This window comes from Triticum aestivum, chromosome 7D, assembly GCF_018294505.1.
Source record: "Triticum aestivum cultivar Chinese Spring chromosome 7D, IWGSC CS RefSeq v2.1, whole genome shotgun sequence".
NCBI classification, from domain to species: Eukaryota; Viridiplantae; Streptophyta; class Magnoliopsida; order Poales; family Poaceae; genus Triticum; species Triticum aestivum.
This window is the reverse complement of record NC_057814.1, coordinates 549,869,185-549,882,614: the sequence shown is the minus strand read 5'-3', so window position 1 is coordinate 549,882,614 and position 13,430 is coordinate 549,869,185. Positions and strand designations below refer to the sequence as shown.

The window sequence follows — 13,430 nt, the reverse complement described above, 5'->3', positions numbered from 1 at the left end:
AGTGGCGGCCAGCACGGCGGTGGGGAAGGTAGAGGGGAGGGCGGGGCGGCGCTAGCCGCTGGCTGCGGGGGCGGAGGTCGGCGGCTGCAGTGGTAGAAGATGAACAGTACTCGATCCGTTTCCAACCGTTGGATGAAGATCTAACCCGTCTGGATGGAAGTGACTGATGCAAGTTCTATTTTCAGGCACCAGAAGAACACACAGTCCCAAAAGAAATCATCTTTGTACATTGGAGGAATGGAAATGCATTCCCAAGTGATGAGATAGAATGGTGGTCGAGCACGCATCCTACGCGGCTGAAGCTGGGACGTCGGCGGTGCTAGCAAACCATGGCCCGCTGACAGACGCTCACCGGGGTTGCACGTGAGGAGCCCCTCTAATACCTCGAAGCCGTCGCGCGACGGGCTCTCCTCGGGGAACAACTCACGAAGCCGGCTGCCGCCTCGGTGGGCCAGCAGCTTCTGCCCCGTGGGGGCGAGCGGCGTGGATGCCATACACGTGCCGAGTGTTGTTGCAGCCTCAGGCTGCACCCTCTCTCTCTTGGACCTCTGCCCTCGCACGAACAAGAACAGAAGGTGGGAGACGACCACTGGAGTAGAGACACGGGAAGTTTTGCCGGCCGGCGCACGGAGCGCCGCCGCGGGCGCTCGAACGCCCGACTCCTTTCTCTTTGAACTCACAGTACTCCAACGAGCAGTACACAGGGGTTCTTATACGGGGCAAAGACACATGCGCACGCACGCACGTTGCCCACCTTGCCGACGCACACACACCACTCAGCTCACGATCCGCACACTTCGCCCGTCCGCATGAAGTGCTCTAACGCGAAGGACGGCTGCAGCTAATTGACTCGCTACCAGCTAACTGAACTCACGCACGCCCATACGCACGCACCCGCACACACGCGCACACACGCGCCACGACCGTACACACACCCACATGGCTTATGGCTAACACCGAGCACGCGGTAGATTCTCAGGAGCTGGTCGGTCGCGCTGTGGCCAGGGAACAATGGCTCGCCGGCGAACAGCTCCGCCATGACGCAGCCGAGCGACCAGGCGTCCACGAGCTCGTCGTAGTCCGGCTTCCCCAGGAGCATCTCGGGAGCCATGTACCAGAGCGTGCCGGCCTGACGGCGCGGCGGCGTCGCGCTCGCCATGGAAATGGCCAGACCGAGTTCACATATCTTCACCACGCCCTCGCCGCCGACGAGGATGTTCCCGGGCTTGATGTCCCTGTGGACGATGCCGCTCTCGTGCATTCTCCCGGCGCCGCCCTGCCGCATGACGTGGCGCTTCTCCTCCTCCGAGAACGGCCCACAGCGATCACGCAGACCGTGCTCCAGGACGAGGCTGCACTGCCCGGTGCGGGGGTCCCGTGCAAGCCGACGACGGAGGGGTGGCCGCGGCAAGCCGCCAGGTAGCACGCCTCACGCAGCAGGTCGCGGTGGAGCGCGTGGGCACGGCGCCTCATCTTGCCGCTGCCGTCGTCGGGCGAGCGGATAAGGCACTTGAGGGCGACGCCGTAGCCGCCCTTCCCGAGCAAGCGTGTCAGCTCGTAGTGGATCGAAACGTGGCGCGCGGGCAACGCGTGGTGCGCGTTTGCCGCCGCTCAATCGGATTCCACTGGAGCGAAACGCGCTTCCGAATTTGATCGGGAGTGCTGCTCTGCTCGCGTCACCGCCTCGCCGGGAGATATAAGCTCCATTGGAGGCCTCGTGGTAGGTATTCCCAATTTCCCCATCCAATCCTCCCCACTCCCCCATCCAATCCAAAATCGATCACCGGAGCTCGCGGAAAAGCCGCCGCCGCCATGGCCGCGCAGATGCTCCGCCGGTGGAACACCTTCTACGGCGCATTCGACCCAGTGGACGCCGCCATCGAGGCCGCCGACCCAGACCAATTTTCCCGCCACGTGTTCCAGCGCGCGAGGGGGGGCCTGCTGGTAGGGCTCTGCAACGCCGCCGACGACGACCAGGCGGAGCGTATCTGCGGGATTCTCGACGACCTCATGGCAGAGTCTCTCGAGACGCTCAGGGTGGTTCCGTCAACGCCGGGGGTGCCCATCTCCACGGAACTCGCCGAGTCTGTGCGCGCGCTGCGGGAGCACGACTCGGAGCGCGTCCGCCTCCTCGCGCGCGGCATCGTCAGCGGGTGGGAGACCTCCGTCCAGGACGAGGTCGTCGAGGTCACAGCAGCCATGCCCATGAAGAAGAAGGTGGAGAACGTCCCGCAGCCCAAGGCGACCGTCGGCCAGCAGCAGCAGCGTGCCTGCGTTGATCCTGACGTGAAAACGAAGCGAGCTCCCAAGATCGTCGGCGAGCCGTTGTCCAAGAAGACGGCAGAAATCATCAAAAAGGTGTCCGATCCTGCCGCCGGCTTCGTCGACGGTGACCGTGCCGGGTTTTGCTCGGAGAAGAAGATGGAAGCCGCGAAGCGCAAGCTCCGCCAAGGTTACCAGGAAGCAGCGGACGCCAAACGGAGGCGCAGGACGCAGTTGGTGCAGCCGCCGAAGATGATGCAGCCGGCGTCTCAGATGCAGCCAATCAGGAGGTGCAGCAGCTCCATGGTCAAGAAAACCTTCTCCATCAGGACGCAGCTTCACATCGCTTAGGGCTCTAGTCAAGAAAATCAATAACTAGTGTCCTGGTCACTTATATGTATATCCTTCTTCTCGAAGACTCGAACATGGCATACTGTAGTTGTAAGTAGCACTGCTGCAATGCAGTTGCTCGTATGCATGTTCTGTATGTGATCGAAAGATGTTGATGAACTGAAGCAAGATTTATAGTGTTAAAAATCTGCTGAAATCTGCAAGAACTTCGAAAGAAATTGATCGTTGTGTGTGTTGGGAAAGGTGTGTTTGCGTCTGAGTCTCTCCTTTTGCAATTTTGAGTTTCTCATGCTTGGAATTGAGTTTCTCATGTCCATGTTCAGACTTGCAGAGGCCGGGGTCTTCCCTCTTTTCGAAAAAAAATGTTCAGATTTGCAGTCCAAATTGCAATTGGAATTCAACCAAAATTGACAAAATTATCTTCTTGCTGTTTCTTGATATAAAACTACATATGTACGACATAACCGTGATATACATTCAGAAAAAGATGAATCTTTTCTGAGGTTTGCAAGTTGGATTGTGCTCACCACCGATTGCATACAAAGCAGGACATGCGTATATCATTTTTTGCCTTCTTCTGTTTATAGGGAAGTATTTTAATTTTAATGTAGAAAAGGCTATGTTACAAAGAACAAAATGCAAGCTCGTGCCATCTTTCATGCAGAAGTAGTAATATTTACAGTCCTCGCAAAAAAAGTAATATTTACAGGTGTACATGCTTCCCCTTTTATACATGGCGTGGCGAGAATGTTCGCATTCCAACACCTGATTCAGTATTTCAGTTCATATCCGAAGACCAAGAGAGCAGTCATCACACTCCATGGTCGCCACTGATAAACAAGGGCACAGAGACGCCTACGCACCTTCTCTGCCCTTTCTATCACCAAAGGGTCCGCAATACCTGAACTTCGAACTAGAGACGCAGTGTCCCACCATAATGTTGAGTGATGGAATCCTACAAAAAGGACCAAACAGTTACTGGGATGATGGGCTTTCACTCATCAGTTTGACAAGTTTGTGGACAAAAATGTCCAGAATCTGAATTGCTGAGTTGATGAATCTACTTGCATCCAGCTTGCAAATTTGTGTACAAATTACTCATATTTCAAAATGTCGTCGACCTTTAAAGCTTAAATAGAAACAACTAAAAAACTTTATGATCAGGACGAAGATGAAGGTGAACAACTGTCTGGTTCAAACTAAGGTAGTTTATATCCCTCATGTTTGTGAGAGCCATAAGTGATAAAGCAAAGGACTCGATGGCCAGCCATACTGCCACAACAAATACAGAGGTAAATCTTAACAATGTCGTCCACAAACAAAATGATAATAATATTGAACAAGTAAATTTTACCTGTAGTAAGGGAAGAATGCTATTGTGCAATTCCAGAAAAAGCTCAGATGCTGACGAGAACCTACAACGGAAAGTTCAGTGATTGATAATAAGAACCTGGTTTCATGAATAACCTTCGTCATCGTGAGAGAGACTAACTACAACATTTATACCAATTCATGTTCACTAAGTATGCACATCTTGGTTTGCAACTATTTCACAACAAATTCATATCTAACCATGGTTAAATGACTATGATTTACCCTTTTTTTTTCTCAAACAGTACGCTTTACCTTTTCAAAAGAAGGAAGCATTTGTACAGCTCTTCAATATCAGAATCAACTTTCAGGTGTATATACTCTGTAAGAAGAACAGAGAGTCGGGAGAGTGTGTCGCTCCATTCTTCGCTACCTGAGGTAGGACACAGAGGGAGGAGGGAAGCAACATGCTCTAAAATTGAAGATAAAGGTTGACTGGAGATAGAATTTGCGTGTTGCTCCGCAATGGCATTCAATAGTAGGGAACTGCTAACTCTGAACTGTTCGGCCCATTTCTGAGAACTTCCTGGCAGAACACAAATCACTGGGTTCTTTGGATCATCAGTTCCTCCATTCTTCAGAGATTTATTTTCAGTAACATTTGAAGTGCAGCATGTAGGATCTATTGGCCTATGTAATGGAATCACATTGAACAAATCAGCCCTGACATCCTCGGGTAATTCCTGCAAAACTGTGAAGTCTGCCTGGCTTAGAGAATTAGGCATGAAATCAAGCCGTGTGACACTCTCTGTATCAATCAATTCATTGGCTCTTGAGCACGAAGCATGGGCAGTTTGAACTTCCTGGTCTGATGCCCCCTATGGGAGTAATGGCAACAATTAGGATACTTGAGGAATGGTTCAAAATAGGAATGATAAAGTAGCAGATTTGACTAGTGCTTCCACTCTGTTTCTAATTTTAAGTTTACTGATCATCTCACCTTAATATTATTCCGTTTTTCCAAATGCATGGAGTCAGTGCGCTCTCCATACTGGTGTAACCTCGCATTACAAACAGGTACAGAGTTCTGGTTAACGGCAGGTAAAACACAAGATTTTGAATTGCTTTCCTTGCCTTCATCGCCCTTTATCGTGCCCAGAAAACCATGCAATTCTCCCTTATACATGTCATTCATTTCAGATATTATCTCTGGAGGAAGGTTCTTGAGGACCTCCAAATCAAGTTCAGATAATGGTGGCAACTCAGCGGCATGAACTCTGGTAGACCTACCACTTGTAAGCTTCACCTTTGACAAGTGGGATGCAACACCTGTAAGTGATGGTCTGGAGCTTCCCAAATTTCGCACCTCACTGGTAGTGGCTCCTACAAGATCTCTGACAAGTCAAAATCTTTTAAACAAATCCAAGGGACGGAAATTTTGCAAATTCAACACTAAGCATGTAAAGCAACAACAAAATAATGCATTTGCTACACGACGGAAAAAGACACCTTGATATAATAAAAAAAGTCAAAGAAAAAAAGGGCCAATACCTGCACCATCACTATTCCCAAGAAAGCAGGTTCTCTCGCTGCATTGTTTCTTGAGCTTCTCAGATGATGAACCAAGCCATGATTTAAGCATATTCCCTTGTTGTGCTTCATTAAAAAATAAAAACCATAAGGACATAAGCATTCATAAAATCAGGTAAGCAACAGGGAAAGAAGAAAATGAAGTGCAATTATCATTTTAGCAGAAAATTTATGAGCATTGTAACCTGGAGATAGTATTTGAACTGAGACGTACTCGGGCAAGCTATCATAAGGGTGGTGGAAGAAGCAAATGTTATTGACTTACTGTATCAATGTGCTGGAAAGAAACCATTTAATATTACTTGTCTTAAAACCAATACTGCACGAGAGTAGCTTTAAAAAACAATGTGACATAAACACTGCACCTTTTTGGTGTTCTTCTAATGCACAACAACACGCATTTAGAAGCGTGTTAGAGAAAAAGGTTGTTACATAAACAGTGCAGCAATATGTATGTATACCATGCCCAAAAGGGTGTTAAGAAATTGAATAGTTAGAAGATACCTCCGCGGCCTAAATCTGCATGCTCAAGCTTTGACATTTTTAGTCCAACTCCCCGCACTTCCTTCACATCTAGAATATGGCATTATAGAACTTAGTATTCAACAAAGATACCGCAGAAAAGAGGCTACTTGAACAGACTTATATGGCAGTCTACAGCGGTGTATATAAGATATGAGAAGAATATATCGAACTTACCAACATGCAAAGCTGCAAACAATTGTCTTGCAATTCTCTGAAGTGTGACTAAATTGTCAGTTGCACCTGTCATCTTTGAAACAACAAAGGACAAGAAAGAAAGGTAAAATAGCAGCGACAAAAAAATCATGTGATGCATTAAAAAATAAAAAATAAAATAACAGGCACATATGCTCTAAGAACTAAAACTCATTTTACAGGATAAATAATTGCCAAACCCTTGCCGAAAATGGTCAACATTACAAAACAATGAGACAGAATAGCCAAGTTCATACAGAAAAGCCGAAGGAAACTAAGATTACAGCACAATGACACAACTCTATATTCAAATGCCATTATTTAACCCTTACCGTGGTAGAACGACTCATGGTTTCACAGTCACCACACCCCATGAATTTTAGTGGCTCTCCAGCACCTTTCCTTCTTGTTTTCACCTTCAAGGCAGAACATATGGCTATGAACCTTTAACCAACTGGCAAGAAATGGAGAGAAAAGGTGTGTTCAGTCAGCCCAAAGAACCTTAAGGGTAATAGTACGGCCCTGTAGTCCACATCCTTGTAAGCGTAAAGAAACCTCCCTGCTGAGGTTGACTAGAAAATTATCAGCCTGCAAATAAACAAAAAATATATCAAACACGAAAAGGGGCAGCACTAAAATAATAAACAGGAAAGAGAAATAAAGAAGAGCATACATCTTTGTTCTCATTAAATCTGACTCCCCAATTGACTTCGGCACCCACAGATTTTGTTTCCTGCATTATTTGGGTCCCAAAAAAATGTTTAAATATATCAGATTATTCGATTCCAAAAGAAAAAGATTACCAAAATCAACAGTGCCTGCTAGGTATCAGTGATAAGTAAAATTAAACCTTTGATCCATATGAGAAAAAAAATGCACCCATGTCAACAGCTAACGCAATTAAAAAGAAGACAACTATAATTCTTGGAGACCAAGTTAGTCCAATCGTGTATGATGTGTCCGCTATCTTGAGCTATTACTCAAGCAATGCATATGACACAGTTGTATTTCAGCACATTACCATGCTCCGCAGAAGCTAGGGGGAAACCATCATAAACCAAAATAAAGCAAAAATAGTGCAAATACATGCAGGAGGCACACAATACTTTAGAACAAAATAATTATATTTCATTTTCCCTATGACTTTTGTATCCAATAGCGACAATCCATAAGAATTATACCAAAGGAACATTAGAACATTTTGTACATCTGTAAGAAGAAACTTATCTTCAGCATTTTAGTAAAATGTGCACAAAATAAGCAATATTAATCTGAATTCATATTGAAGGCATGCATCCTTCACATAATTAATTACTTTTTAAAAGACAGGACACCTTTACGAAACAAAAACAGCTCTTCGAATTTCAGGGGGGCTGTTGTTCCTTGTATTCACAAGGCATACTTCCTGTCTATGAAATTGGCTACGAGATCAATTCAGGAGAAAACAATGACATAAATGTAGTTACTTCGAGGCGTTTGCAACAATTAGTTAACCGTGTGCAGTCTCAAGGTACCATTCTTAGCTATGCAACCTTAACACAAAACTGGCATCAAATTTGCATGTTTCCCTGCAAGAAAATTATGGCCTTGACAATACAGGTGCAGGTTCTCACAACAGAAAAAAAAAAACTAGGGTGCTTCTACCTGAACAGCTTCAACAACTGAATGATCAATTCCTCTGCAATAGTTCCATAGCATATTACTGATCTTTTTTCCGAAGTCCTTATGGAGAGCATCCTATATAAGGATTGTTTGCACGGTAGTAAGTTAACTGAATGAAATCAGTAAAGAAACATATGTACAGACCTCCAAATCACAGATATGGCAATGCGTGATATAATAGGTAGCAGATATCCCAGATAAACTGACAAACAGTTTCTCGTTGAAAAAGATGGAACAACTGATATTCATTCGAATCCATATTAGTAAATTTAGTCAAGCCTGGTATCAAACTTGTAAAAATAAAGGATCACTGGACTGTGCCCTTGTCAATTTCCTTGAAGAGAAGGGACAACTGTATATTAAATTACACAAATACGATGTTGAAAAACCTTTGAAATGTTGCGAAGCTGACCACAGTGTTCAACTTCTTTGCTTTTCAGTTTATCGGAAACAGTATAACCAATGCCTGGAAGTGCTTTGATAGGGAGGGTACTCAAATAATCATCAACCTGTAACAGTGTTGCTCTTAGACAAAACGGAAGTCAATTAAGCAAGTCAACAGAAACTGTGCCATGATGAATAAAGCAAATACTTGCACTAATTAACTGTCTTGAATTATATTCAACTGTATGCAAAGACTAAAGTAATATCAGTAAGCAGATCGAAAATATTTTCCACAAAAGATTTACATGACACAGTCACAAACTCTCAAGGTTATTTTTCATTTACCTCATACTCTCCAGGTGAATAGCCATTAGCACCTTACGGTGTAGTTAGATCTAACATACCCAGAAACAAATTACAGTTTTCTAAACAACAGAACATGCACTTTCTTAGTCAATAAGCTTGTCTAGTTGACTCAACCTCGCAGTTGTAATCAACTTTGATGGCTTGTTTTTTAAGTGACGGAAATATGTAAGGAACAGGGCAATTCCTTCATATTTATTCCTACAAAATTGTTGTTCCAAACAGGAACTCGTTTAAACTAACCTGGTACATGGAATGGAACGGTTTTACAAATCTAGGGATGGACGTGATTAACATCGACGCATACCTTCTCAGATGAAATAAATAACTGTCCGTTCGGCTTTGCGGATCTGGTGGCTAATCGGGCTAGGAGCCTGTTTTCAGCAATACCTGCACTGGCAGTGCACTTTGTTGTACCAAAAATCTCATTTCTCATTCTTTCTGTAACTTCCTCTGGATTATCGTGTAAGCATTCCGTCATGTCCAAAAAAGCTTCATCACAGCTCAAAGCCTAAATAACTTTGTTAGACTTCTGGATGCAAGTGTGGCAATCACAGTGCCAGGATTGTATTGACATGAATACATGCTGAGTAATCATGGGATAATACAGTACATACCTGAACCTTAGTGCAATATTTATGCAAAATACCATAGAACTGATCCGCAACCTACAATAGTTCCATACCAACATCTCAATTATAACAACGGGAGTGTCCAGACAAAATTTGAAGGTGAACTGACCATCGTAGTAAACTATATACCTCCCCGTATGCATCGAAGTTATAAGGAACAACCGTTAGGTGAGGGCACCGAGCTTTGGCATCTCTAACGAACATTCCAGCCTTTATCCCTGGAACCCACGAAAGAGGACACATAAATACTCAGATGTGTCCATAGTAACAAGATTTTAAGCTCCAGTTGTGATATCCAATAAAAATAAAAGCACCGTAGTTTCGTGCAGGGTAGTTTGCAGATGATATTTCTGCAGTTCCTTTAGGATTGTCGGAATGACAAACTGCTACTGGCTTATCGTGCAGCTCTGGCCTATTTCTGATGACGACGGATACAAAAAAGCAGTCCTGGAATTGGAGAAAATGTGTAAAATGTCAAGATAACAACTATGGTGCAAATAGCTCTGGCATATGCTGCATATACCAAAATACAGTAATGAATCTGCAGAAAGGTTATGCCCAGGATCAAGATAAGCAACTGAGAAAATATTGATCTTCAGTCTTCTGTGCGTATTTAATTCAACTACTGACTGAAATCTGTAGCTTGGACTGAAGTTTTAAAGATCTGATTTGCTGCTTACCTGCTAGTCTCTGTGGATGATTTTTTTTTTCCGCACAATCCAATGGCATGGAGAACTAAGTCATGGTTAGCGGTATTTAGCTCTTTTTCAGCTCTTTTCTCTAAAAAGATGGTGTGTCCTTTCCAAGTAGAATTTCGATTTACCATGCTTATTAGATTCATTATTATATTTAAATACCAAGTTACAAAACTGTGACTGATCTCTGATCAGGGATTCCTAACTCATAAGCATGGCATAACTAAACCTGGATTCTTAAGGTCACAGAGTGATATGCCTAATTATACAGCTAAATATAGTGCAAAGCAAAAAAAAAGGAAAGAAAAAAAAAAGAACTTCACGGCCAAATTTACGAGTATAGAAGTACAATTTGTTTGTGGTTGTACAGCTAGCAAATAGGATGACATGTTAACAAGATTACCATATCAATATGAATGATTGTTTTCTTCTTCCCTGAATGATCATTGTTGCCCTTACTGCTTTTAGCTCCAGGTAAATTTGAGAAGCGCTTGCGGTAGCGATTTCGCCAAGTCCCAATGAAATGCAGTCGAGAATGCTACAGTACCAAATAAGGTTATTGTAAAAATAATCAGTGACAGAAAAATGGAACATCACAGTTATGAAAAGATATCTGATATTATAATGAAATAGAAGCAGCAACGCATTTCAGTAATTACGAGCTTCAAAAATTATTAATGAAACCTCAAACCACCCTCCATATACACTTACTGCACACAAGATTGCATTCTGCCAATCCTTACCAACACAAGAACAGGACTTGGACATAAATGTGATTACTTTAAAAGAGAATATTTTCGAGACTTCAGTGGCAATGTTACAATTTTAAACCACACCATGCCAAGAATAGTGTAACAATTATGATAACGGAACATCGATGACGCTAAATTGTTTGAGGAACATGCCTTGAAATAATTCTCTACAAAATTAGGATCTGTCAGGGTTGAATGTGACCGGCTAGAAGATTTAGCTGTATCTTTCTCCAATGAACCAATTGACAAATGGCTGCCCACAGAGCCTGTACCGCATACATCTGAACACCTTGAAGTAGCATCAGGAGACTGAGCCACATGAAGTTTAGGATCCATGTCATTATCCATACTTTCTGAAAATGCTATTTTACAGGCATTATCATCCTCATCCACTGCAAAATCTTCACCATCTCGTTCTTCAAATGTTGAAACTCCATGTTCATCTGAGGATAGTGAATCCTCTGCTACCTCCACATTCATCAGTGGAACTTCATGTTCATCTGAGGATAGTGAGTCCTCTGCTACCTCCACATTCATTAATGGAACTCTATGTTCATCTGAGGATAGTGAGTCTTCTGCTACCTCCACATTCAGTAATGGCCCTTCCTGTTCACAAGACTCAGTTTGGTCACGTGATCCCTCCTGAGCAGAAGAAGTTTGGAACTCAAGGTCTTTGTTTTCATCATTTTGATTGCTCTGATACCGTATTCCATTTTGTTTCCCAGAAAAGAAAGCAGAAAGCTTCATCTGCTTTCGGCTTGAAGAATTATGCTGACTTATTTGGTATGGAACCCCTAAGATAAAATAAGAAAACTGAATCATAATTACGTACAAGAACAAATGAAGTAATATAAGTGCATACAAACTTTGGGTGTCATAAAAGAACTTCACAGGCTATACATGTGCACTACTGAATTAAATATAAGCACCTTCAGTGAGAATAAATAAAATTATCGTAGGTGGAAATAAGCAAAGAATTGAATCTTTCCATAATAATTAACATTGTGTTCATTTTAAAAAGTTTGCTCACTGTGCTAGCACCTGCTATTTATATTGATAAATATGGCTAGATTTCATATATTTAAAATTTGGAGAAAATGATCTTACTAATTGCATCACAGCTGAGGGAACGTGTGCACAGAACTAGGCATAACTGTAGATCATAACCATTTAACATGCCTGTGGACTTCTAGTGAATAGACAACCGTGCAGGGCTACTACCTTTTTGATATTTTTTTTAATTTTCAGGGCTACTATCTTAAGCTAAAAACGACGCTTTCCAAGAATAGTTTGTTCATTGCAGCAAAATAATATTAATGATTTAGCAAAGTACCTTGTATTTCATCCCAAGCAATGTTTGAGTTCAGTGTACACTGATGCAACTCACAACTCAACCAAACCTATTATTATACTGTACAAGAAAAAACTAGCAACATGGTTTAACTAAACACTCAAGGAAAAGCTGCAACAATGAAGCAGATCATTCAGCACTAACACGCTTGTTACAAAAATGGAAGGGGGAAAGGAAGTACAGCTGAGGAGCCGGTTCTCTGCAAGGGAATCCACCACCCACCCCGGCTTGACAACAGGAAGACCCTTGCTGAATGCTCTGGATTAAGCAGCAACAGTGTCATGGTCAACACACACATAAAAACATAATTATTACACGCGTCCGTAGACTGGCACAGAAAGTGAATTTCCATCTGTATTACCTCATGTTCCGCATTTTGCTCTCCGGGAGGTGCGTGCAGATGATGTGGGTCACCGTGTGCCTCGAGAAGTAGTTGACAAACCGGCCTCCGTTGTTCAGCATAATCTCCTTCAGCTCCTGCCAATCCCCAAACACTAATAAGATTGGAAATCGACATAGCCATGAAGCTACAACAAAATCCGACGGAATCACGCGACTGCAGTATGAGCCGGCGGCGAGCGGCGGGGGCACCTGGCTAGAGGGGACGGTGAAGCCGTCGATGAAGATGGAGACGCCCGCGAACAGGGCCCCGGGCGCGGCGGAGGTGGAGGCGTCGGCGTCGAACTGTGCGGAGAGCTTGCTGTTCTTCGCGGACATGTAGCTCCCGAAGTCGGCGAACGGGGAGGAGGCAAAGCCCCGGCGAGGGTTCTGGGCGGGGGCGGGGGCGGAGGCGGAGGCGGAGTCGGGGTTGGAAACGAGCGACGTGCCGGGATCGTCGTCGCCCCTCGCCCGCTTCTGGCCGGACGAGGAGGCCTCCGGCCTCGCCGGCGGCGAGGAGCGGCGGCCGGAGGAGGTGCTCATGGCGGGAGGAAGGGGCGAGTGAGGCGGGGAATTTTCGGGAGCGCGCGAGTCGAATAGCGGCGCGGTCGAAAGCGAGGCGATGCGGTGGAATGGATGTGTTGGGCTCGGGGTCGTGCTTTGCTGGAGAGCGGGTGTGTTGCTACCGAAAGTCCACCGTGCCCCGGCGATCGACAGGTGAGGTGACACTGTGAGAGTCGAGTGGATGGGTGCACCGCAAATCAAACGGTTGCAATTTTCGCTCGTGATATATAAATAAAAATCAGGATTGCTAAATCTCAGTTGACCGAGACTTAAAAGTTTTAATATTTTGTTCTTTTCATATGTTAGGTCACTTGACTGAGACTTAACTGAGACCTAGCCACACCCAATAAAAATGTTCATTTCCGATCGGGGCATCAGCATTATGGCTTTCATGCATGGCAAAGTGTGGGTCTTAGCA

General features: G+C 44.5%; 2 protein-coding genes across 3 annotated transcripts; both read right to left on the bottom strand.

The window, feature by feature from the left end:
• Nucleotides 1-140: 140 nt before the first annotated feature.
• Nucleotides 141-1,441, bottom strand: LOC123167210 (putative cyclin-dependent kinase F-2). The gene is made up of 2 exons (XM_044585041.1): nucleotides 936-1,441; nucleotides 141-471 (listed from the first exon to the last, which is right to left on the bottom strand). The coding sequence occupies exons 1-2, from the start codon at nucleotides 1,283-1,285 to the stop codon at nucleotides 141-143; spliced, it is 681 nt and encodes a 226-aa protein (XP_044440976.1). The 5' UTR covers nucleotides 1,286-1,441.
• A 1,806-nt stretch (nucleotides 1,442-3,247) lies between these two features.
• Nucleotides 3,248-13,087, bottom strand: LOC123165771 (DNA repair protein REV1). 2 transcript variants are annotated; one of them, XM_044583498.1, is made up of 21 exons: nucleotides 12,662-13,087; nucleotides 12,432-12,547; nucleotides 12,252-12,328; nucleotides 10,873-11,513; nucleotides 10,371-10,505; nucleotides 9,587-9,719; nucleotides 9,402-9,490; nucleotides 9,258-9,308; nucleotides 8,948-9,151; nucleotides 8,283-8,402; nucleotides 7,876-7,968; nucleotides 6,905-6,964; nucleotides 6,733-6,819; nucleotides 6,564-6,647; nucleotides 6,214-6,286; nucleotides 6,019-6,087; nucleotides 5,476-5,580; nucleotides 4,925-5,307; nucleotides 4,240-4,802; nucleotides 3,968-4,028; nucleotides 3,248-3,568 (listed from the first exon to the last, which is right to left on the bottom strand). In XM_044583498.1, the coding sequence occupies exons 1-21, from the start codon at nucleotides 12,989-12,991 to the stop codon at nucleotides 3,527-3,529; spliced, it is 3,516 nt and encodes a 1,171-aa protein (XP_044439433.1). In that variant the 5' UTR covers nucleotides 12,992-13,087; the 3' UTR covers nucleotides 3,248-3,526. The 2 variants fall into 2 exon arrangements, with proteins under 2 accessions (XP_044439433.1, XP_044439432.1); XM_044583497.1 differs by lacking the exon at nucleotides 3,248-3,568 and adding an exon at nucleotides 3,599-3,885.
• Nucleotides 13,088-13,430: the final 343 nt, after the last annotated feature.